A 24,480-nucleotide genomic window follows, 5' to 3' on the forward strand; every position below is an offset into this window, starting at 1 on the left:
CTCGGAACGGTGGCCTCCTGCCTCTCTGCTTCTCTTCACCCGCCCCTTTCTTAACATTTGGTGCCGAAAACCCCGTGCGGCAACGATTGACTTCAACGCACGACCTCAAGGGCCCGTCTTTCATCTGCTCCGCCCCTTCGCGCTGCGAGTGGGGGAGGAATCGTTTAACGAAGTGGTCCTGGAACGTCACGGCTGGGGGGACGATTAGGTGCAGCCTACCGCGTAATGGAGCGACTGAAGAGCAAGATTTCTCCGCGAAGAGCCAAGAATACGAGGCTTATAAAGGAAGCTCGCTCGTTGCTCGACGCTGGATGTCAAGACATCGCCAAGCTCACGGGCTTGCAAGATCGACTCATGGCCAACCACGCCGAGCTCTTGAAGATCAGCGAGGAGCTCGAGGCCTTCCTTACGGCGGAGGAACAAGACATCGAGTATCAAGCGGCCGAGGAATACAATGATAGGACCCTCGACACGTTGGCGGAAATTCGATGCAAGATCGACTTTCTTGAACGAGCCGCTCAGAACGCCCCACATTCGCCGGCTGTTAACGAAATGGTCCCGTTCAGACAGCAAAGTGCGGCCACGACCTCGGGACCTCGGCTTCCGCCGCTGGACGTAGCGGTCTTTCGAGGTGAGCTTCAGCTTTGGACGGGTTTCTGGGAGCAGTTCGAGCAAACCATCCACAACAACAACGCTCTGACGCCCACGTCGAAGTTTTATTATCTGCGCCGTTACGTGATGGGGGAGGCGGCTGCAGCAATCGCAGGCTTGCCGACCACAGACGCCTGTTATGCGGATGCTATAGAAATCCTCAAGCAGCGATACGGGAACAAGCGAAGGATTCAGCAGCATCATCTTTCCGCACTGAGGAATCTGTCGCCTGTAAAATCGTCTGCTGACATACGGGGGCTCAGGCAGCTCTACGATGCGGTGCAGCTGCATAGCCGCTGCTTGAACTCTCTGAAGGTGCCCACCTGCAGCTTCTCTGCCATGCTCGTAGATATATTGAAGCACGCGCTCCCACACTATATTGTGCTGAATTTTACTAAAGAGAAGCGGCATCGAGAGCTGACCTCCTCCCCAGGGTATGGCCCTCCTCCAGCCAATTCATCGGGAGAGCTGAACCCTTCCCCAGCAGACGAGGCACTCCCAGCCCGCTCATTGGCAGTGACAGCTGAAGCGGACGATGAATTGAAAGAGCTGCTCACCTTTGTGAGGATGGAGCTAGAGAGCCGCGAGCAGTGCTGCGAGTTGCCCCAGCGACAAGTTGCTGGCAACCGACCAGAGAAGCAGCGAAGTTGCCCCTTCACGGCGTCGGCATTACACGTCACTGCCCGCAAAGACCGAAAGGAGGAGTGCTTCTTTTGCCGTTCCCAGAAGCACAGCACGCGTTCATGCACCGCCGACCTCTCGCTGGCTACTAAGAAAGAGCATCTCGCAAGGGACAGAAGATGTTTTAGGTGCACGACCAAGGGTCACCAAGCGAGAAACTGGAGGGCCAGATTGAGTTGCGCGTCGTGCCACGGGAGGCATGCAACCACCATGTGCGACCCTTCGTTCAAAGGCAATAATGCAACCGCGGGTGCACCGGGAACAACGGTCTGCGTATCGGCCCCGGTTCAAGCGTCTGGAGAGAGCAGCAACGAACAGTCGAACGATCGTTCTAAAGACAATGGGGTGTACCTTCAGACGTTCCGAGCATGGTTGAGCCACGACGGGAGGAGCCGACTCGTTCGAGGTATACTCGACGGCGGAAGCCAGAGGTCGTTCATCACCGAAGACCTCGCAACCAAGCTGCGTTTGAAGGTTGTGAACGAGACGACGGTCGCATTCAACACGTTCGGCAATGCTTCTACTCCGTGTGCGCAGAAGCGAAAAGTCGTTCAAGTTCCCCTTCGGAGCCAACACGCTACAGATGTCCACTCCATCGAGGCGATAGTGGTACCTGTCATCTGCCAAGATGTATCAGCACCATCAGCTGATATCTCTTTCGTAGAAGATCTGCGAAGGCAGGGCAAGGTCTTTGCTGACCAGCAGATGTTCATAGGAGTAGATTCAGAGCCCGGCCTCGGTCTGCTCATTGGATCCGACTACCTTTGGCGTTTGCTAACGGGAGAAGTTATTCGGAGCCCGGATATTGAAGGCCTGGCGGCGATAAACACTATTTTTGGGTGGACGCTTCAAGGTCCGTCTCGGCAGAAGGCATTCCTAGATGGGGGAACTCACCTCATGGTCTGCGTTCTGAGGGTGAGCAGCGTCACGGAGGACGAATCCGCGTCAGAGCTCTTGCAGGCTTTCTGGCAACTGAAATCAATGGGCATAGCGGACTCGAGCGAACAATCTACTGATTGCCTGGTACAGTTTAAACAAACAATTCAGAAGAACAACGGAAGGTACACTGTTGCACTCCCCTGGCAAGAAGGCTGGAAGAATTCCTTGACGGACAATCGTGACATCGCACTGAACCGGCTGCAGAGATTAGTAAAGCGACTTTCTCACCAAGAAGGGCTGCTACAGAGGTACGACACAGTGATCAGGCAGTACTTGTTGCTCAACCATGCTGAAGTCGTACCCAAAGTAGTTCCTGACGATCGGGTGGTTTACTACATGCCGCATCGCGAGGTCGTGCGCGAGGAGTCACTGACAACCAAGCTGCGAGTTGTTTTTGACGCGTCCTCGCATTCACAAGGTGTACCATCCCTCAATGACTGTCTCGACAAAGGAACGAACCTCAACCCAGAGTTACTTCAGGTGCTGCTGCGGTTCAGGTGGTATCCCATAGCTATAAACTCGGACATAGAAAAGGCATTCCTTCAAATCGAAGTGCAAGAAACGGATCGGGACGCTTTCAGATTTCTCTGGTTTGAGAACATTCCCACCAGTTCCACGGAAAAGATGGTCGAATGGAGAAGGACGAGAGTGCCATTCGGCTCAACCTCAAGTCCCTTTCTGCTCATGGCCACTATCCACCATCATCTGGATACGGTGAGCGAGGACGACTATGACTTCGCCAGAAAACTGAAGAAGTCGTTTTACGTGGATGACTTACTCATAGGAGCGGACACATACAACGAAGGATTGGACGTTTACGAGAGATCGAAATCTATAATGAGTAAAGCTGCTATGAATCTTCGTAAATGGAAAACTAATAACAAGCAGCTTCAGAAGGTTTTTGACCAGAAAGAGGAAAACGTTGACGGAGCATCAACTTCTGGGACCGTGCTGGGAATGCTTTGGAATACAGAGCATGATTGTTTTGACTTATCGCCCAAAGCAGTAACCCAGTACTTGGCTTCGGTCACATCTAACTCGAAGCGTTCTTTGCTGAAGACGGCGGCCAGGATCTTCGATCCACTTGGAGTTCTCGCGCCATTTACTGTCACAGCTAAGATCCTGTTTCAACAATTGTGGATGAGGCAGGTGTCATGGGATGCTGAGCTACCCACCGATGTAGCTATGTTGTGGAAAGCCTGCTGCGCCGATTTACTCCAGCTGGTTTCGATTAGTATCCCACGGTGCGTGAGACATGGGCTTGACACAGTAGTGAAAGCTGCTGACATTCATGTTTTCGTTGACGCCAGCTTGAAAGCATATGGGGCGTGCGCATACCTCAAGGCTTCAGACACCAATGATCATGTTGTCACTTCCTTGATTATGGCCAAATCTCGAGTGGCACCGATGAAAGCCTTGACTCTTCCGAAACTGGAACTGATGGGCGCAGTGGTAGGAACGAGAATGGTGAAATACCTGCGAACATCGTGGGATACGTTGTCGCTGAGCGTTGTCATGTGGACGGATTCTACAACCGTACTCAACTGGATCCGAGGGCATCTGAACAAACAAAACCAGTTTGTCCAGAACCGAATACTTGAAATTACAACTGTAACCAAACCAGAGGACTGGATATATTGCCCAGGTGAAGATAACCGTGCAGATTTGTTGACGAGAGGTGTGTCGGCGACTACTCTACGTGATAGTCGAATATGGTGGAGAGGCCCAGAATGGCTGCCGAAACCGCGTTCTGACTGGCCTACTGACCCAAGCAGATTGAAAGACGCTTGCGGGGAGCAGATGGTGCCCCCACAGCCGGGTGATAAGGTCTCTCAGTTTGCAGGGGTGCTTCTTCAGACACAGGGAAATTCAGAGCCCATTTTATGCCTCGAGAGATTTAGCAGTCTGCAAAAGCTGCTGAGTATCACAGCACAGGTCTTCAGATTCATGGAACGTTGTCGACGTACGCGAAGGTCGTTTCCTGCGTCGATCACCGCCGAGGAGATGGACAGGGCCGAGATTTTCTGGATACGGCATACCCAAAATGAAGTTTTCGACCGAGAGATCGGGCAACTTCGATGTGGCCATTGTGTCGACAAACAATCTGTCCTGCATAACCTCCACCCATTTTTCGACAACAACCGAGTTCTTCGTCTAAGTGGTCGTCTTCAGGGAATGAAAGCTGCCTACGAGGAAAAGCATCCGGTCGTACTACCCAAGCGGCATGCCTTCACAAGGTTAATGGTTGTTGAAGCCCACTGTCGTGTATTTCATGGTGGGGTAGCGAGCACTATGGCCCAGTTACGTCAACGTTTTTGGGTTATTCATGCTCGGCAGGAGGCGAAGAAGGTGATTCGTGCTTGCTTCCTCTGTAAACGATTCAGCAGAAGACCTGTTAACGTACAACATGCTCCGCTGCCTGAGGACAGACTACTGGCTTCCAAACAATTTGAGGTAACTGGACTCGACTTCGCCGGTCCACTTTACGTGAAAAACACCCCGGGCGCAACTACTTCAAAGACTTATGTATTGCTGTTCACGTGCTCTACCACAAGAGCTGTGCACCTGGAGTTAACAACCGGACTCTCTTCGGACGCTTTCCTTCTCGCTTTTCGTCGGTTCCTGGGGCGCCGAGGGGTACCGTGCACTTTGTACTCCGACAACGCGCTCGCATTCAGAAGAGCTTCTAGAGATATCAAAGAGGCACGGAGGATAATGGGCACCTCTCCATTATCCTCATTTCTCGCCACCAACCGGATTAGGTGGAAATTCATAGTCCCAGCAGCGCCGTGGTGGGGAGGTTGGTGGGAGAGGCTGATTCGCTCCGTAAAGTCAGCATTGCGGAAGGTGCTTGGAAAGACGAGCCTGAGCGGAGAGGAGCTGACCACGCTTCTTACAGAAGTAGAAACTGTCATCAATTCAAGGCCTCTTACTTATACGTACACCAGTGCGGAGGAGCCCTCGCCTATATGCCCTGCGCACTTTCTCATTGGAACTTCTTTGCTGAGCATACCTGGCCCAGGCAATGAGGACGACTCCTACATCAACCAGGTGACACGTGAAACCACAATTAGCAAGCTTCGGTACCGGCAGAAGCTTTTGGACCACTTGTGGAATCGCTGGAGAAGAGAGTATATCCTTGAGCTGAGGTCCTTTTATCATCATCCAAGTGCGTCCAACCGAAGTTTACAAGTTGGGGACGTGGTCTTGGTGGAGGCAACTGGCACCCCCAGGAGCCTTTGGTTGCTGGGCCGTGTTACAGAAGTTTTTCCTGGACGAGACGGGCTCGCTCGGGCCTGTAGCTTGAAGACGCAGGATGGGAAGATAATTAAGAGACCGGTGCAGACACTTCATTTCCTAGAAATGGGACCTCCATCTTCTGGTGGGGGGAGAATGTAGAAAAAGAGGTAGAGGAATAAAGAGAAGAAGAAGAAACTGCTCGGAACGGTGGCCTCCTACCTCTCTGCTTCTCTTCGCCCGCCCCTTTCTTAACAGCGCTATTTACCTCCCAATAGCAAATGTTTTTATGAAATGTTTTTAAAACAACCTGCAGGCTTCCCTTGGAGTTTTAGGTATTGCTTCAACTATACCTTTGCCATGAATCGAGCGCATTTCTTCAATTTGCATGGCATCTGCTTAGCTCTTCACACTGGTTTTTACTCCATCTCTACCAAGGTAAGGTTTCGCACTACTGTGTGAGTTTGTAGCTGATTCTCCTACCGCTAGCCAATCACCCCTACTGTGCTTTCGCCTTTGCCTCCCGTGTACGCAGTGTTGAGCGTGGTGCTGTTCCCCTGATAAGAATAGTCGGCTCGTCCTGCGCACGACAATCCTGACGTTCTCAGTGACATGCACGTCTTTATTCTACACGGTGGTGTGTTGGGGGCGTAGATATCTAGCCCAAGCGTGCACCCAACGTCTTTCGGCTGCTCATCAACAGCCTAAAATATACCGTCACAGTTGGCTTGTACACGACTGCGTGCTTCAACACGCACCACGTTGCCACTAGTACAGCTACATGCTTTCCCTGCCACATAACATCACCCGTCTTCACCGTGTGTGTTTCGCACCCCTGCCAGCTCAGTGCTGTTCACACCACTCTCACCATTCCGTCAATAGATAGGACCCGTGCAGCGTGTTTCTATGTGCCATGGTGACCAGGCCGAAGATGAGGACGAGCCGCCTCAGCATCCGTAGCTTGGGCGTCGAGTTTTCTCATATCTGCGGTAGCAAGGCTAAGTGCCATCGAAGCGAGTTCCGGCTCCGTCCTAGCGAAGCCATCATGTGAATTTATATTTGTCGCACCGCGCATCATCAGCGCCTGGTCTTTCTGTCTCACATTATTGGCACGTACGGGTATTTAGTCAGCGACTGTAACCCACTCCGTCGCGTTCTAGGTCCCAGTTGGTTGAACTACTTCAAAAGGTCACGCGAGTTGTAGGCAACGTAACTACTGGCACCCAGAGTCTGGCCCAGTGTCTGAACTGGCAAGAGCGCAGGAATGCGTCATCATAATTCCTGTGCTCCGGATTGCTGAATGGTTGCTATGGTATATTGGATATGGTTGCAGCGTTGCAATGATTGTGAAACACTATTCAGGGAGGGCAGTATTGCTTGCCCTTTCAAGGACGAGTCTGCAATAAAATGGACTAAATGCATGAATTCGCTCCCACGCACACAGGTTGGAATACCAACAGCTTAACACGTTTTTTTGTAAAGCATTTTCTTAGGCTGTGACAGTGGGACTCCTGAAGCGTTACTCTCTGAAAGACAGTTTTCATCGACAAGTGCACGGTAGAAAGCGTCGCATTTGAAATCGCGAGTACGTGTATCACCAGCATCATTTTCCGAACAAAACCTGCCTCGCTTGGGCTGCCGCTTTAACGTCTGTTTTTGGCTACCAAATAGCTAAATACCCCTAACGTCGCTGTATACAGTCCGATAAGGCCACCCCGAACGCCTGGATACCACCCAAGACGACGTTCGGTCCACCATTCGCCAAAATCGCACCTGAAGTCACAGCCACGCCGACGGCCGCGGCTAGGCCTACCGCCGCCTATCCCGGCTGCCGTCCCTTCCGCGCTGGGGGATCCAGACGCCGACTCTCCTACCACTGTACACCATGCAAGCCACGTAGCATCAAGCCGCTCAACCAACCTCCACAAGTACAGCGTCCTAAGGCACAGTGAATTTTGATCCGCTAAATTGCAGAACACTGCAGCGAGGCAACCCGTGGCAACAAATACTGCGAAAACGGCATGATCTTAAACACCGCAAGCAAGCACTTGCGCTGTCCTCGAAAGTATCTTTTTACCTCACGTACGATGCCAAATTGCCCACTCCCCATGACTCACTATAAAGTTATATTTCACCCATGGTCGGGACTCCGAATCTCTAACTGGTACGATCGACAAATCACGCGAAGTATCAAGTCGCAATCCTCATGAATTCAATTCGCGCAAGTGATGAAACAACCGCAAGCCGCCTAAAACCTTAACGCGGCCAGCACGCCAGACGAGGCCTGCGTCGAAGCTCTGTGGAACTCCTCTACACTACAGCTTGGTGCCGCTGCCCACCGCTGTGCCTTAGCGGCTAAGGCGCTGTGTTGCTGAGCCCAAGGTCGGAGGGTTGATTCCAGGACGCGGCGGCTGGTTGTCAGATAAAGATAAAAAGCGAAAACACCCGTGTGTTTGAGATCTCGGTGCACTTTAGAAATACGCCGGTGGTCCAAATTAATCCGGAGCCCTGCACTACGGCGCACCTCATCACCTGTGCAGCGTCCGCGAGTTAAACCTGATAATCGATCAATCAACCTGCCGCCGTAACGTACGAAGAAGGCGCATGTCTAAAAAATATCCCGGGAATCATTCGCGCAGTATATTCACGTTATCAATTAAGCCATCCAGCAAGAGCAACTGCACACTATTATCGCTAGGACGGTGCCACGCATCAGCTCCCGCATGGTGGGAGCCTGAAGCTCCGTAGTCATCACCTTCGAAGGCGTGCACGTCCGTTATACATTAAGGCGTACGGAATTCTCACGCCATGCCGCCCTTACCGGCAAACCATCCGATGTTGCGCCCTGTGTCACGTGAAGAATCCAGTGTCACGTGGAGAATGCTGCTACCGACCACGAGTGCGTGCCGATGTGCAAACTCTGCTGACTTTACCACCCAACAGCGAGCCGAGACTGCCACAAGACACTGCGACCACTACCGCCTGATATCCGGGTCCGGGAAAGAGGTCACATCGCTCGGAACAACACGCTACTCTTGGACCCACCAGCAGTGGCATGCCCCAAGGAATGCACAACCACTGCGCCAGGTTTCCACCCTCGTGAGCTGGTCGGAAATCGCCGCTGAACCACCAAGTGTTTCTGATCAATTCCCACATTTCCTTGCATTTCCCGAGTCCCCACCCGCCACTCCCACTAACCCCCAATATGCTAAACTAGAACAGAAAAACGCCAAACACCGCGAGCAACTCGCCGAAAACACTAAGAAATTCGCGCTTCCGAACAGAAAATAGCTCAGCTTCGTCCACAAATCCGGCCGTTAACAATACTGCACGATGAACCCATACCAACCAATCCAACAACGGAATGCGCCCTCATTCCAGCTGTTATTTCACCCATGATTGAGAACCTCAAACGGTGCATCCGTGGACTTGTTTCGGACCTGAACCCGAAAATTGAAGCTGTCGACTCACGCGTCGCCGCACTACAAATTACACTAAGGAAAAAGCACGTTGCCGCACTAGAAATTCCGCATAGGAAAAAGCGCAAGAAATCTAACAATGCTCTCACCCACGAAATCACTACGGGGCCAAATTACAGATCAATGACGAGGGGGATACCTTCTTCCCTCCACCTGATGATGATGATTGATGATGATTGCTATTGCTCTCCCCTTTGAAGCGGGGTGATGACATGTCATCTTACCAAAAAGGACTAATATAATCATTATTTACACTCTTGGTTTAATACTAGCTCTTCTTAGGGCAGGCACTAAAGCTTATTAGGCCCGCAACGCGTTTTTTTTCCTGTTACAGGTGGTAACTGTCCCAGGCAATATTCCCCTCTCTGCTTTTCGTCCACCAGCATTCTAATGTTCTTTTCGTTCCCTCGACAGCCTCGAAGTTAACTTCCTCTGTGATACCCTTAAATCGTAGGCCTTCTGAAAGCCCAATATTCCCTTCATGTAGATTTGGATGGATACCCTCACTATCTAACACTATGTGCCGCACAGTTTCTGTTTCTTTCTGTTTCTGTTTCTCTTTCGCATAGTTTCTGTTTCTGAAGGCGCGACCCTCCCCCACCCCCCTACCACCCTCGTATGGCAATAAAATTGCCGCCTATACCGTAGCAAGAAATCTTCACTCCTTCATTTAATTCAACGACGCCGACCGGATATCACCGCGCGACAAAGAACAGACACGACCAACCTAACCCTCAAATATTATACGACATACAAACAGACACCCTTGCCCGCACGGCCACCATGTCCGGACCGATCAAACGGCCCAACAACACACCCTCCCCACCAGCATCGATTACACCTACGTGGACGCCATACCCGCAAAAAAGACACAGTCAAGGCTATATGTCCGAAATATCTACAGCCCAACGGCTGTCCTACTGTCATAAATGGGCAGGCTCTTCAGAGAAGAAATCCGCACTAAAGGTCGTAACTTAATAAAACTAGGGCATTTTAAAGTCCATCACATGATGTGGGGCTACCTCAGCAACGATCGAGAAGGCATACACTTTCATGATGCAATTCAACATCATCGTATTCATCTACGCAACAGCCCACACACACCCACGCGTATTGGAAACAGCGTCACCCACGAAATTTCCCCCGTCCTAACCCTAACTTATAACGTCAAGAATGACAAATGGACGTGCCTAGACGAAACACTAAGAAGCGACCACCACTTTATAGAACTCCGAATCCCGCATCAAAAACCAACAGGCAGAAAATAGGGACAGCCTAACCTACTGATTAAAAGGTCTTCAGAGGAGAATTGACTTCTGAGTAAATCCAAAACATTGAATATTGGGTCCCGCAGCTTATTACAAGACGCGCCAAATACACAAAAACGTCCGGTTACCTAAGACAACCCAGCCATAGACAATATCCTCAAACACTTATAGGAGAGGAGAATTGCCTTCTGAGTCAATCCAAAACACGGAATATTGGGTCCCGCAGCTTATAACAACACTCGCCAAATACACAAAAACGTCCGGTTACCTAAGACAACCCAGCCATTGTCAATATCCTCAAATACATATAGGACGCCAGAAACAGCCTCATCAGGATCTGGAAAAGATGGAAAACTAAGCGGAAACTACACACCCGTATAGTCCTGCTTACACAAGTAGCAGACAAATATGCTAGAAAACTAAGTCTCAGAATTAGAACCACTTCTGCAATACGCTGTAGGGAACCGTCGGCATCCGGAGAACTTTGCATCTCCGTGCGCATATGGGCTGCAAAGAATTAAAAGCCACGACTGCGCACAAGCTTAACAGAATAATACCTAGCCGTGCCGCAACAGATGCAGCCTGCTGCAAGTGCAGAAGAAATCATTCGAAGCTCATCCCATGACACAGGCACAGCGGCCACCACAGTACACCAGTCAGTGAAACAGAGAACTGGGTACGCCTTTCGCAATTCCAGGAATTGAAGCCGCGACACACGGCCTAACAACGAACACCTCTCCTGGACAGGACTCCTTCACTCCTGGACAGAACACCACCCCTGGACAGGAGCAACACTTTTCTGTCTGCACTACAACGTCCCACAGGACACGATTAGAACACTCGAATACCATCATACATTCGACAGCATATACTGGTAGCCCTGCTACCGCGAAATATGCACCCGGTATGCAACAAACAAAGAAGCGCAAACAAGCACGCTAAATTCATAAGAACAACCACAACTTGCCATGCAATGGATACACAAATGCATCGCCCTACCCTCATCAGAAAGAACATGCAGCCTGTGTCGTTAACACGCACGGCACAAAACTGGCAGCAGTGACCATTCTCACCGCTTCCATAGAAACTGTTGAGGAGTTCGCCATCACTCTTGCTGCCACAGAAGGCGCGACATTCTTTGCTATTATCACCGATTCTCAGATCGCCCGGCCGAAATCTTCTATATGGCCGTATCTCTGAACCCGCACTGTACCTGATTGATTTGATTGATTTTAGGGTTTAATGCGCCGGCGCAACGCAGGCAATGAGGCGCGCCATGGTGGAGGGCTCCGGATTAATTTTGACCCCCTGGGGACCTTTACGTGCGCTGAAATCTCGTACACATGGCCGTTTCTCGTTTTCACCTCCATCAGAAAAGCGGCCGCCGCGGCCGGGAATCGAGCCCGGGACCTCGTACTCAGCAGCGCAACGCCTTAGCCACCGAGCCACCTCGGCGGGTCCGCAGTGTACCTTCTTCGACAAGTAAAAAGATTGCCAAAACTTGTCACCCGGCCGCCAGTCCCTCGAAGTGAACGAGGCGGCACACACCGCTGCCCGTGCTCACACCCACCGGGCCGTTAACCCAGAAGGACGAAACAACGACCGATCCACCTCAAAGCTAGCATTACTCCACACATACACCGAAATCTTAGCCCCTACAAAAACGACCGCCGTCGCTTCACAGCACATTCACGACTAACAAGCCACGAAGAAACCACTCTGCGGCGCCTACAAGCGAAGTCGTATCCCCATAACACTCTACTAATTGCTATGTACCGCACCCAATGTACCCCACTCTGCTGCTTGTAACTTCCGCTCTGTGCTGGCACCATATACCACTTGATATGGTAGTGCCACGGACGCCTTCTCAAACCCCAAACCATCACCTCTTAGCCTAGCAGCTAAATTTTCCTGGCTTCGAAACTGACATTACTACGGTAGGCATCGAATTGATACAACAGGGCGTATTTCAAATCAGGCTAGTTCTTGCGGATAGTGTTCCCATTTTTTTATTACAAGTGCTTAACTGCTGCATTCCTCGGTGCATTCATTCATCTAAACAGCAACGTGCTGGCGTGTTGCCTCTTCCACCATCTCAGTCCAAGCAAAATACCTTTACGCACGTACTCACATTGAGTAGAATTATAAACAGCAGGGCATAGTGTATTTACAAGTACAGTGGAACCCCGATAATACAACTTTCTAGGGACCGTGGGAAAGTGTGGTACGACGGGGTTTGGGGTAAATGCCGGCCTAGTAGACGGTCTCGCGTCACATGTGGGCTAAAAACGTATTTCAACTACTATATTTACCGTGTTCTGGCATGATTTCTGAACCTTTAGCTGAAATCACAAGTTTTAATAAAAAGCAACGCCTACGCTGTGCCCCCCTCCCCTCTTTGTTGTCAAGCTTGTCGGCCAGCCAAGCGCCGCGTCCGGCGCTATTGATAAACCGCCAGCCCCGCACCTTGTGCGTGCTAGATAAGGCCGAAGGGGTCGAGCAAATTGATAGGGGAAGAGTGAGTGTGAAACTGCAAAGGATGCGAGAAATGAACGATAGCACAAGGTGAAGATAAAAAAAAACAGCATTGCCGTACATGGTGGAGATTCCCTTTGAACGGTCTCGTGCCATGGCTAATGGGTCAACGTGCTCAACACAGGTGTTTTTATTCCCCACAAGACCCTGCAACGCCAAATAGGTAAGATGATTCAAACTTAGCGAGCAAACCGCTTTGCGGCGAAAGTTATAGCCCGCATTCAATAGCGTGGAATGCATGCAGGCAAACTTGCGAGTGCGCCGCCATATCTGTGGCCAAGCGGCTGTTGCCAAGGCGACGTTGTGCGCCCGACCCCCAGATCAGGCACCCCTCTTCTCCTCCATGCCTTCATGGCGGCTAGGCAGGCCGCCGGCCGCGAGTGACCTTGGGTTGCCGTGCAAGGCGTGTGCGAGTGATTCGATAGTCATTTGTGCCGCGATAGCGTTGGTTACGCGAAAAGTCACGATTCCGCTCATGAGTGTGACAACTTTATCTGCAATTCAACCCCAGCCTCCGCGCACACCTACGAGCGAGTGCGAGTCCGTCGTGGCGCAAAGGTTGCAACGTGAGCGCAGTGGTCCGTTTGACAGCAGGAACTGCATCATTACGAAACTGTTGCCCTCTGAACGCAAAGTAATACCTCCACGCCAAGTGCTGTTTGTGCAGCACAGTACGATCTACCTATCACCAGACGGGTGTACGATCTACCTATCACCAGACGGGTACGAACTAGCCGCCGCAAATCGGCTGACTGCCAGCCGCCGCGCTCTAACGTCAGACGTGAGTTGTTTTGCTGGGTGTAAAACATTTAATGGACGAAAAAGCCAGCGCTAAATCGGTGTACGCGTGAACCATTTCTACAAAGAAATTATTCGGTTTTTTGTACTCAACCACGTATTAGAGGGCACCTACCATACATAATTTCGTGGATGCGGTGCGCGCGCACTTGCGTCAACATCTGCGGCGGCAGCCAAATGCAGCGTCGGACGTTTGCTGCCGTTCGAAGCCGCGGTTTCATCCTCCGTGGATTCGAAGTGCTCGAGGGTGGGTAGAGCGCCACCACCTAATGTGAGTGCGAATAATATTATATCTGTTGACGCCACTACCGATAATCGGGCTGAAACGCAGCAGACGATGTGCGCAGGTATTTTTTTTTCTTCGAGGCGCGGGCGCAAAGCGCATGCGCTGGCATGGTGGCCACCGACATGGCGGTTTTCAGTGTTGCCAGGCGCAAAAATCGCCCGCTAAACTTTTCATTGAATACCGCCTATAGCGTGGTCTTGCTACAGTGATTTGCTGCGGCGGCCAGCGAGTGACCCAAATGGTGGTGGGAACGGGTACGCGCCTCCACCCTTGCGGCGGATGCGCGTGAATTGAAGCCCCCTATCGAAGAAAGGATCGGAGTGACAACGCGACCTCAAAAGACATTGATAAGCAAAGAGCAGAGATATAGAGAGAGAACGTCGTGACAAGAAGAAACTTTTATCGAGCGGGTTGGGAAAGCGGATGTTCGGTCATCGCCGTGGGGTTCTGTCGTATGTGTTTTCCCGTTCGTCGGCGGCTCGAAGGGAGCTTGAAATTAACAATCCGCCTGCCACCTAAACTTCCACTTCTCGCGGTTGGCGCGTTGACGTACAGCTGCCGCGTGCGGCCGTCGCAAGTTAGCTCCCACTCACGCCTGCTTGCTAGCCTCGGCTCAACAAGTGGTCCGGCCAGCCGGCGGATCTTTGCACATCACACAGCGTCAAAAGGGGGTTAAGAATGATGAATGTCGGCATGAGGCAGTTTACCGATGTTACTGATGCATGTTGATTGATTGATTGATTGATTGTGGGGTTTAACCCGCCGACGCAACGCAGGCGATGAGGCGCGCCGTAGTGGAGGGCTCCGGATTAATTTTGACCACCTGGGGATCTTTAACGTGCGCTGAAATCTCGTACACACGGGCGTTTTTGCTTTTCGCCTCCATCAGAAAAGCGGCCGCCGCGGCCGGGAATCGAACCCGCGACCTCGTGCTCAGCAGCGCAACGCCTTAGCCACTGAGCCACCGCGGCGGATTACTGATGCATGTTACCGATGTTTTGGTGAAAGGGCTGCCACATGTGAACGCAGGTTTATCGGTTGACATAGAGGACCTTTACTATTCAGTACCTCAAAATGAGCTCTGTTCTACTGTTCGTAAACTCATAGAGGAGTCTGGCACCGTTGGCTTCGAGAACCAATGCGGCTTGAACAGTGATGTTTTCCTTGAATTGCTGTCATTTTATCTCTCCGCCACGTTTGTGAAATTCGATGACGAATTGTATGTCCAGAGGGAGGCGGTTTGCATCGGCTCCTCAGTCGCTCCTGTTTTGTGTCACATATTCTTAGCCACGTTTGACCGTTTGCTGAAGCAATCTCTTAATGACGACAGGGTAGTAAAATTTTTTAGATATGTAGATGACTTTCTAGTGCTTTTAAACCTCTCACGTGATGACAACCTTGATTCTATTGCTACGTCAATTTTGGGATTTTTTATTCAATGCTCGGCTGCTTTGCGTTTTACGCTCGAACTTCCTTGCGAGGATAGTAGTCGGTTTTTGGATTTGCAATTGTCATTCTGTGCCGATGGCCACGCCTTCTAGATGTACTCGCCGCGTACAAAGAAAGCACTCCTTCCGTACTCTTCTTCACATTCGAAGTATTGAAGAGAGGGATCACGTCACTTTTCCTGTCTAATGCCTTAAAGAAAAGCTGCTTTCATACTACTGAGCGCAGTTTTCGTCAACAAGAAAATCGTTTGAATGAAGCAGGCTACCCAAGCGCGGTCCTGGGTGCGGTTGCCGAGAAAGTATTTAAAAAGCTACGTTCGGGCAATTATGACGCATCTTAGAAACCAGAGATAGGTAGCAAAACCAGAAAAAGGTAGCAAAAAGGCATGGCGTAAACATTGTGTTTTCAGCCCCGCGCAAGCTCTCTGGTTTGTGTTCTCGAGTAGAGCAGTGAGATAAACGGAAAGCCCAGTGCACAACCAGGCACGTCACCAAGTATATTCCGTGCACCACGGTTGTGGTTTATCAGATTCCCTTGACGTGCACCAAAGTATACATCGGCCAAACAGGGCGATGTATAAACGACAACACTAGGGAGCACTGTGCTTCTCTTAACTCTTCAGACGGTGCCCATTTGGTAACCCATTGTCGCAATTGTCGCGATAGTCACTACACACCCATGTTTGATAAAATTGCAATCTTAGGACGTGGCCGGACCAAGTTCGAGAGTAAGATTTTAGAGGCTTTCTATATTAGGACTGCGGGACAGCAGGGATGCATAAGCGTTTCATCTTTGAGCCTTTCTGACAAGGAATTTCTTTTCTTGGCGGGTAATCTTTGATACCTTCTTGTTTGCTTTTTGTTCGATTTTATGCATTGTCGCGAACTTTATCTTTAGTTATGGACGAAGCGATAAGTATCACTTTTTAGTTCTGCCAATCCGCAGCTTGTGGTTGGGGGAGGTTCTCGTTTTCTTCCTAAAATTCAGTTGTTAGTCCAGCATCGTACTGTCTGTTTCCTTGTGTCTCCGTCTTCTTGGCTGGTTTTTAGATGCGACTGCATCTCATTCACTCGCCTTGTCCCTGCATCCGGCGTCGTCGGCGTTGTCGTCGGCGCCCGCCCCTCCCCCATTCTCCTCGCCGCGCCCGCTGCGCTCTCCGCCGCTCACCCCCTATCCTCTCCGATAGCGAACACTATCTCGCGAGGGGCATTGGATTGGATTCGATTGGATTGGCTTGCATTGGCTTACATTGGCTTGGCTTGGCTTGGCATGGATTGGATTTGGATTGGATTGAAAAAAAGTGGATTGCGTTGGATTGTGTTGCGCAATAGCCGGGGCAGACGCACTGGCGCCGGCGCGTCCCCTCACCGTTATGCGCGCTATAAAACGCGGTGCCTGCGCCGCTCCGCTCCATCGTTCCATCGTTCCATCGCGAGGGGAGGTGGTAGTTTTAATCCCTAAATCATGGTTTCCTTAGCTCCACATTGTTAGTCAAAAGTAACGGGAATCGTGCGTTGCAGTTTTCTATAGTTAAGTGTGTGTTTTTAGGCCTTCAGCATCCGCACACTCTGTTCTTGATCAAACGTCAAGCTCCTTATTGATTCCGTATCGTCCTGTCTGATAAATATTCGCGACATTATATTTATAGGGACGTTTTTAAAACTTATACCTTATTAGCTAGAGACCAACAAACGTTGTTGGGAAAACACAAATAATTCTAGAATCATCTTCCCTTACGTCTTCCGGCCATTTATTATCCAAAGCACGCGCATTCTGCCAGCCTGCTTTCGACATTTGAATTTGGCATGAGCTGTCCGAACGAAGGTACTTCGTGTAGCATGCTTGGTGTTTTAGTATTGCCGTGGGCAAGCACGTACAAACACAGCGTATTTGGTATTCTAAGCACCACCCAATTCTAAGTAGCTTCCCCTACTTTCTGGAAAAAAAATTTGAAAAACGTTTCCGCGCGAATCTCAGCATGCCCCTTTCTAAGCAATGATCGCAAGGTAGATTTGAAATGCGTGGAAGCGGGCTCGAGTACACGTTGTGGCCACGTAATTTATGAAATTTTGAAATACAAACCACTTCAACGAAAGAGAACACAACCTGCAGGGGATACTGAGAAGGACAGCCCAAGCGGCAGAATGATCTACAATGGTAGTGATGGTGACTGAGTTTCAGACGTAAAAGGGGGGTCCACTATCTGTACGTATTTTTCTTTGCTTCACACACAAAAAAAACATTTTTTTTTGCCCGCGTGCCCTACACATATGGCCGCAAAATTATTAGGGGGGGTGCAATTTCTGTGTTTCAAATCTAAGCCGCGTCTTGTTCGGGAAGTAATGTACACTTTGGGCTTCAAAATCGTGGAAAAAAGGGGGTGCTTAGAATTGACTAAGTATAGTAACTACAGGAATATTCCTTTCCTTCTACAAATGTCACGTAACTTGCTCTAAAAATTTTATACGTTCCAATCAACAAGTTAGAAGTGCTCAAACTGGCGTTCATCGGTTATGGTGCTGCGGTCAAATGTTATATTATGATCATTCAAGCTAAAGCAATCAAACCCGTCAAAACCGACAAAATAAACGTCGAAACAACATACAATAGCATCAAATTCTTTCATGTGTTAAAATTTACCTACCGTAAGGTTTCGCTTCTTTTGTACAGCAAGTACTTTGTCAGCATTCCTTTCAGTGGTTAGGATGTGGGTTGCCCCGCTATGCTCGAGCTGAAAGAGCAGTTCACCTACCAAGAAAGAAAGCATGCTGAGAAGAGAGCAAGTAAACAGTTGATTTCACCAAAAGGAGATAATGCGCCGGTTCTTGTTTGAAGGTTGCCACCCCGTTACAATTAGGTTGTGCCTGCAAACCAGGCGCAATTGACGGCGTGTTCTTTGATACGCATGATCATAGGTAGTAGAAAGGCCCTACCACGGCTCACGGTACGATGAGTGACCTTGGTTGAGGTCCGGGTTATGGAGGCAACCCATTAGCTTACTTTAAGCTGTGATCACAGGGTGAATGTGGCGCACGAGAAGCATGGGGAGATTAGGGTTGTTGGTCTGAGCCGTTGTATGGTGGTATCGTGGCATTACTGTGCTGCATAACATGGGTAAGGCACAATTGTGCAAGCATAACTAATTTTTGATTGACTTCATGGCAGCGTGTGCAGACTGTTGGAACGCTGTTGGCGCACATCTTAGGTGTGTTGCATTCTATCGTTTTTATATTGTTTTCCTCGTTGCACGCCCGCTTCGTCATTGTTTTGATGGTTCGCTGACGACTACAGCGTGCTCGGATGCGGCAGCTGATATGTGTTATGTCTTTGGAATACAATGAAGCTTTAATATAGCAAGTACATACTTGCCGAAGAAGGCCATTCTTGTTAACAGACCGTGTTGAAAGTTGCGTTTTTCCACCGAAAGTAGTAATCTCACGGCACTTACCAACACCCCAGTGAAAGAGCACATATAAATACGATAGCTTCCTAATATGTGTTCCAGCAATGGTTCAGGTATTTATTTACGAACGCCCTGAAACTGAAAAATCTGACCGAGCAGTTGATACAGAAGCCCCGGAACTGATGTGGAGAAGCCATATACTGCCATTCTCGCAGCTGAGCGCATGAAATTTGGACAGAATGTTGGCGTTCCACACTCAAGACATCAAGTCTGGTTTGCGCAATGCGTTCACCAATAATATACACAAGGTGGTGGAAAACAGGTGTATTTTGTCTCACCTTCATTGAGCACCGGATTCGAGAGAAGTACGGAGGCGCCAGTAAAGGTCAAACTGAAAAGAGCCACCATGCTGTCCACGCTGTTCTCAACGTGAACGCACACACGGTCACCGAGCCCCACATCATGAGCCTGAAAGCCTGCTGCAAAACGCTTCATTCGTGACAGGAGCTCTCCTCTCGTGAGCCGCACTTTATCGTCCAACTGGGGAAAAAAAACACGAAAACCGTCGAGTTACTGGTGCATTTTTACATTCTACATTCCGTTCCCAACTGTGTGCAGAATGTAAAACCATACTTAAAGAAAGAAAGAACGTGGCGCAAACTGGACGTGGACGAAGAAAACAAAGTAAGACAGATACAGGCGCCACGTTTTCTTCTTTCTTTAGGTATGTACAAACCAGCTCAGCAAAAAGTTTTGTGAAACAATAAGGCACATTGCTCGAACGAGCGTATATTGCTGGGGTCTGTTGAACGTGGCTGTGCTTGAAAAAAGAAAAGCAATGGCGTTTCTACGTGCAATAAAGACAATGTCCAAAAATGCTGAGAATTCCCTTATAATGTATCAGCATTTTTATGCTGCTCGTGTTAATTGCGAGCTTGTAGAGGCACCTATGGCAATACGTAGCCTCATAGGTTTCAATATTGTTACAACGGAAAGGGAAGAAACGAAACTAGACGAGAAGACAACCAAAACAAACTGACCGGCAGCGAGTGGTAGAGAAAGAAGACGTAGGTGGTGTGCGCTACTCGTTCTGCTCCATTATTTTGCCTCGCATGATTGATTGTAATGAAAACATATCTATTCTTGGCCAATCCCCCTAAGTGGGTATGTGCCATTTTTCGGGCCACCACCACCACCACCACCACCACCGCTCTGTGCTTACCGCTCCCCGCCTACGAATTCCCTGCGCACAGGCCGCCTCATCTTTTATAAAGCACATCTCATCCCCAACGACCGTGTAAATTGGTGGAGGAGCCGGGTATCGACACCCCCCTGAAAACAACCGACGAGTTTGACGGAGCAGGCGGATTGTTCGGCTACTCCCCAGACAGACCGACATGCCGAACACCGGAGCTACTGACGCTGCTGCACCAGGAAGGGTGAGCCTGTGGCCCCACCCGAGGGAACCACGCATGTTTTTTTGGGGCTCCGGATGAGGGCGTGGAAGATTGGCTGAAACATTATGAAAGGGTTAGCAAGTACAACCATTGGGACCCAGCGTCACAGCTCGCCAACGTGTCCTTCTCTCTTGACAAAACCGCCCTTGTGTGGTTTGACAACAACGAGGAAAGGTTGTCTACGTGGGATAACTTTGTTACCAAGATGAAGAAGTCTTTCGGGGATTCAGGCACCAAAAAGAAAAAGGCTGAACAAACTCTCGCGCAACGAGCCCAGGTTCCTGGGGAAACCTGCGCAACGTACATCGAGGAAGTGCTCAAGCTGTGCCGTTTGGTTAACTGTAGCATGTCCGATAAGGACCAGGTGAGTCACCTGCTCAAGGGAATTGCTTAGGACGTGTACACCTTTTTAATAACGTCTGCCAGGACGTGATTAGCCACTGCAGGGCATTTGAGGCACTGAAAATGCGGCGAATTGCACCCAAGTTCGGTCGTGTAGCAAACTTCACCACCGTAGCCAGTGTGGACTTCAATTCGAACCCTTTCGGAGATATCGCGTCGCAGGTTCGAAGAATTGTAAGAGAAGAGCTTGGTCAGCAACGCGTCAGCCTCGACCCGCCCTGCCATCATTGTCCCGCTCCATTCCGCCCCATCTACCATCTGTGTGCATTGCAAGAGTCTCCAGCAGAGCCTCCGATGCCCTGGTGTGAGGACAGTTCGAGGTGTCGGCCAACCAGGTTTCGGAATGAACGCTCGGGAGCACGGATTAATCGGTCCCCGTTTCGGACGTTTGCATCGTCCAATAGTGACCCTCTGCGCCGACCACCTCATGACTACAGACGACCCCTGCAAGGATATGTCGTGCCCCGACCGCCTCCTGTTTGTTATAACTGCTACCTCCCGGGTCACATATCCCGATTTTGTCCCTATCGCCTACGGCAGCCTGAAGGACACTTCGCGAGACCACCTACGGCAATGCGCAATAACCCGCCTTACTAAACGACTATACCGACTTCCACTTTCTACCGGTCCAGCCAGTCGAGCAACATTCGCAACGACTCGCCCGTGTCCGACCTCAGCTTCTCTCCCCCACGTACGCACCAAGCCCGATCACCTTCACCGCGCGGAAGGCGAGGATCACCGACGCTGGAAAACTAGCTTCTGCGACCCACGGGGTGAAGTCGCGAGGCGGTCGCTTTCACCAATTCCCCCACCTGTGATAATGTCAAAAAAAAAGTGATCGTTAGTGTGAATGGTGTAGCAAGGTTAGCTTTAGTGGACACTGGTGCCGCAATTTCGGTTATGCGTCTTTCTTTCAAGAATCGTCTTGGACACAAAGTTATGTTTGCGTGTGATCGCAACGTTCATTTCCGCGGTGTCGGGGGCTTGCATCTGCGCGCTGTCGGCGTTGTTCCGCGACAGTTACATTTGGAGAAGAGGCATTCCGGATGGAGTTTACTGTGCTGGCGCAAGTTACCCATGACATTGCATTGGGTATAGATTTCCTACGCGACAGCGGAGCTACACTCGACTGTGGTACTGGCGAAATTTGTTTCCGGGGTGACATTCTGCCCACACCAGTTGACGATCCCAGCGAGACCAGCGCAGGTGTACTTTCAGTTATTGAAAATACCCTGTTACCGCCTAAACCTGTTTAAAAAAACCTACCTACACCGCCGTCTTTAAGCGCATGATCAACAACTCCCTTTCGTCCGTCGAACAGTGCGAACTACTGAAAACGCTCACTCCTTATCTGTCGACTTTCTACTTTGCCGAGGGCGATCATTCCTTTCCTGTTCCTGCCTCCCGGCTCCAGCTTCGAATCAACACCGCCGATGCGACCCCTATACGCCAGAAGCCATATCGAGTGTCGCCTTCCGAACGGACGGTGCTGAGCAAACGGGCGATCCGCGAGTCCTCAAGCCCCTGGGCCGCACCCGTGATCTTGGTCAAGGAAAAAAGATAATTCATGGCGATTTTTTGTCAACTATTGTCGTCTCAATGCTGTCATCAAAAAGGACGTATATCCCCTACCGCGGATCGATCACGCTATCGACTGCCTTCATTCCACTTCATATTCCTCCTCTCTCGATCTCAGGTCAAGATATTGGTAAATTCAGGTACACCCATCCGACAGGGAAAAAACAGCCCTTAGTGACACCAGATGGCCTATTCGAATTCAATGTCATGTCTTTTGGGCTATGCAATGCGCCTGCGACGTTTGAAAGGCTTATGGACACAATTTTGCGCGGCCTTAAGCGGGAGATATGTATATGTTCTTTGGACGACTTCATAATCTGACGATAGTTCGGTTTTTATTGCGTTAAGCCGACTAAAGGCAAAGAGGGCCAAAGAAAAGTTGTTTTATGAGGACGAAGTGATAGTTGTGTAAAACATGTAATAAAAATATACGTGAACTGACACAGATGACAACGAAGATTACTGGTGTAGACATGATAATGACACGACGTTTAGCGAGCATAACCAACGCCTTGACATTGTTCTTGATAGGATTCAAAAACGTTCGTTTGGTTCTGATTTCAAAGAAGCGTCATTTCGCATAACGTCAAGCAATCGTGCTGGGGTTTCTCATCGACAAGGACGGTATTCGACCCGACCCGCAAAAGATCTCAGCAGTTCGACGCTTCGTTACATCACGTTCGTGAAAATACCTCAGACGTTTTTGGGCCTTTGTGTCTATGACATTTTATTGAGGATTTAGCCCAACTTTCTCACTCCCTGAATTGACTGCTACAGAAAGACCCCCCTTTTAGTGGATGCCAGATTGTGAAGCCGCATTGGAGCAACTAAAGTTTTTACTTACTTCAAGCCCATTTCCTCGCCACTTCAACCCAGCTGCCCCTACCGAACTTCACACCGACGCCAGTGGAGTAGGCGTTGGTGCTGTACTCGCCCAGCTCAATGGCGGCGCGCAGCACGTTATCGCTTATGCCAGCCGAACGTTGACGAAAGCCGAACGTAACTACAACGTTAGTGAACTTGAGTGTCTAGCTGGGATCTTCGCCGTTCATATGTTTCGTCCATACCTGTATGGGCGTCACTTCTCCATCGTCACGGACCACCACTCACTATGCTGGCTGGTTGGCCTGCGTCACCCATCCGGCCGGCTAGCTCGCTGGGCATTGCGCTTACAAGAGTACGATTTTTCTGTGTCGTACAAGAGCGGACGCCGGCGCACTGACGCGGACTGCTTGTCACGCCTTCCTGTCTCGTTGCCCCCGTGTGACGACGATCACTTTGATGACTGCCTGGCATCTCTGTCGACTGCAGTTCCCACCACCTGCAACTTGAAGGAAGAACAACTGAAGGATAGTTCATTAAAAACCTTGTTTGGGGCAGCGCATCAAGCGCAGCCATCGTGCCCGTTTGTCGTGCGTGACGGCTTGTTGTCCAAGAGGAACTATTCGGTGGATGGCGCCCGTTTCCTTTTGGTTGTTCCAGCGCCGCCATTGTACATGCTACGCACGAAGACCCCACAGCGGGTCACCTTGGCTTTGTGCGCACGCTACATCGACTCAAACAGAATTTTTACTGGCCAGGAATGCGGCGATTTACGAAGCAATACGTTGCCGGCTGCCCACAATGCCAGCGTCATAAACTCCCGGGAAGCCATGCGCCGGGACCTCTGCATGACATGACTCCACCTACGTCACCATTTGAAAAAGTGGTAATAGATCTTCTTGGACCTCTACTGAAGTCTTCGACAGGCCACCGGTGGATTATCGTGTGCATCGATTACTTGACACGGTACGTCGAGACGGCCTCTCTCGTTGCAAGTATAACTGAGGACGTCTCAGCCTTGCTTCTGTATTCTGTTATCCGTCGTCACTACGCTTCGCGCGTTATCATCAGTGACCGCGGGCGACAGTTTCCGGCAGACGTTGTAGAGGAACTTTTGAGACTTTGTGGCTCTGTCTTTCACCATAGCACCGCATACCATACGCAAACTAATGGTCTGACGCAGCGCACAAAGCGCACGCTGACCAAAATGCTATCAATGTAGGCCCCGTCCGATCAGAAGAATTGGGACACTGTGCTACTATTCGTTACGTACTCCTACAATACCGTCAAACACGAAATTACTGGCTATGCTCCATTTTTTCTACTGTATGTCCGTGCTCCACGTACATTTCAGGACACAATCTTGCCCTTCTCACCACATCACCACCTTTTACTGGCCCAAACTTTGTGCAGTGCTGAACAAGCGCCCCGCTTCTCCCGTCTTCGTACTCTGAGCTCGCAAGCTCGTACCAAGGCTCGCTACAATGACCGACAT

General features: G+C 50.3%; 1 protein-coding gene across 1 annotated transcript in view; it reads right to left on the reverse strand.

Moving 5' to 3' along the window:
• LOC144151985 (luciferin 4-monooxygenase-like) overlaps positions 1-24,480 on the reverse strand; it is a 146,706-nt gene that overhangs the window by 103,633 nt on the left and 18,593 nt on the right. Inside the window, exons 3-4 of the mRNA XM_077683169.1 lie at positions 19,065-19,266; positions 17,968-18,071 (exon numbers count right to left, since the gene is read on the reverse strand). Coding sequence (XP_077539295.1) covers positions 17,968-18,071; positions 19,065-19,266 — 306 coding nt within the window. The remainder of the gene's footprint in view (positions 1-17,967; positions 18,072-19,064; positions 19,267-24,480) is intronic.

This window comes from Haemaphysalis longicornis, unplaced genomic scaffold (assembly GCF_048455015.1).
Source record: "Haemaphysalis longicornis isolate Haplotype H1 unplaced genomic scaffold, Haemaphysalis longicornis Haplotype H1 scaffold_9, whole genome shotgun sequence".
NCBI classification, from domain to species: Eukaryota; Metazoa; Arthropoda; class Arachnida; order Ixodida; family Ixodidae; genus Haemaphysalis; species Haemaphysalis longicornis.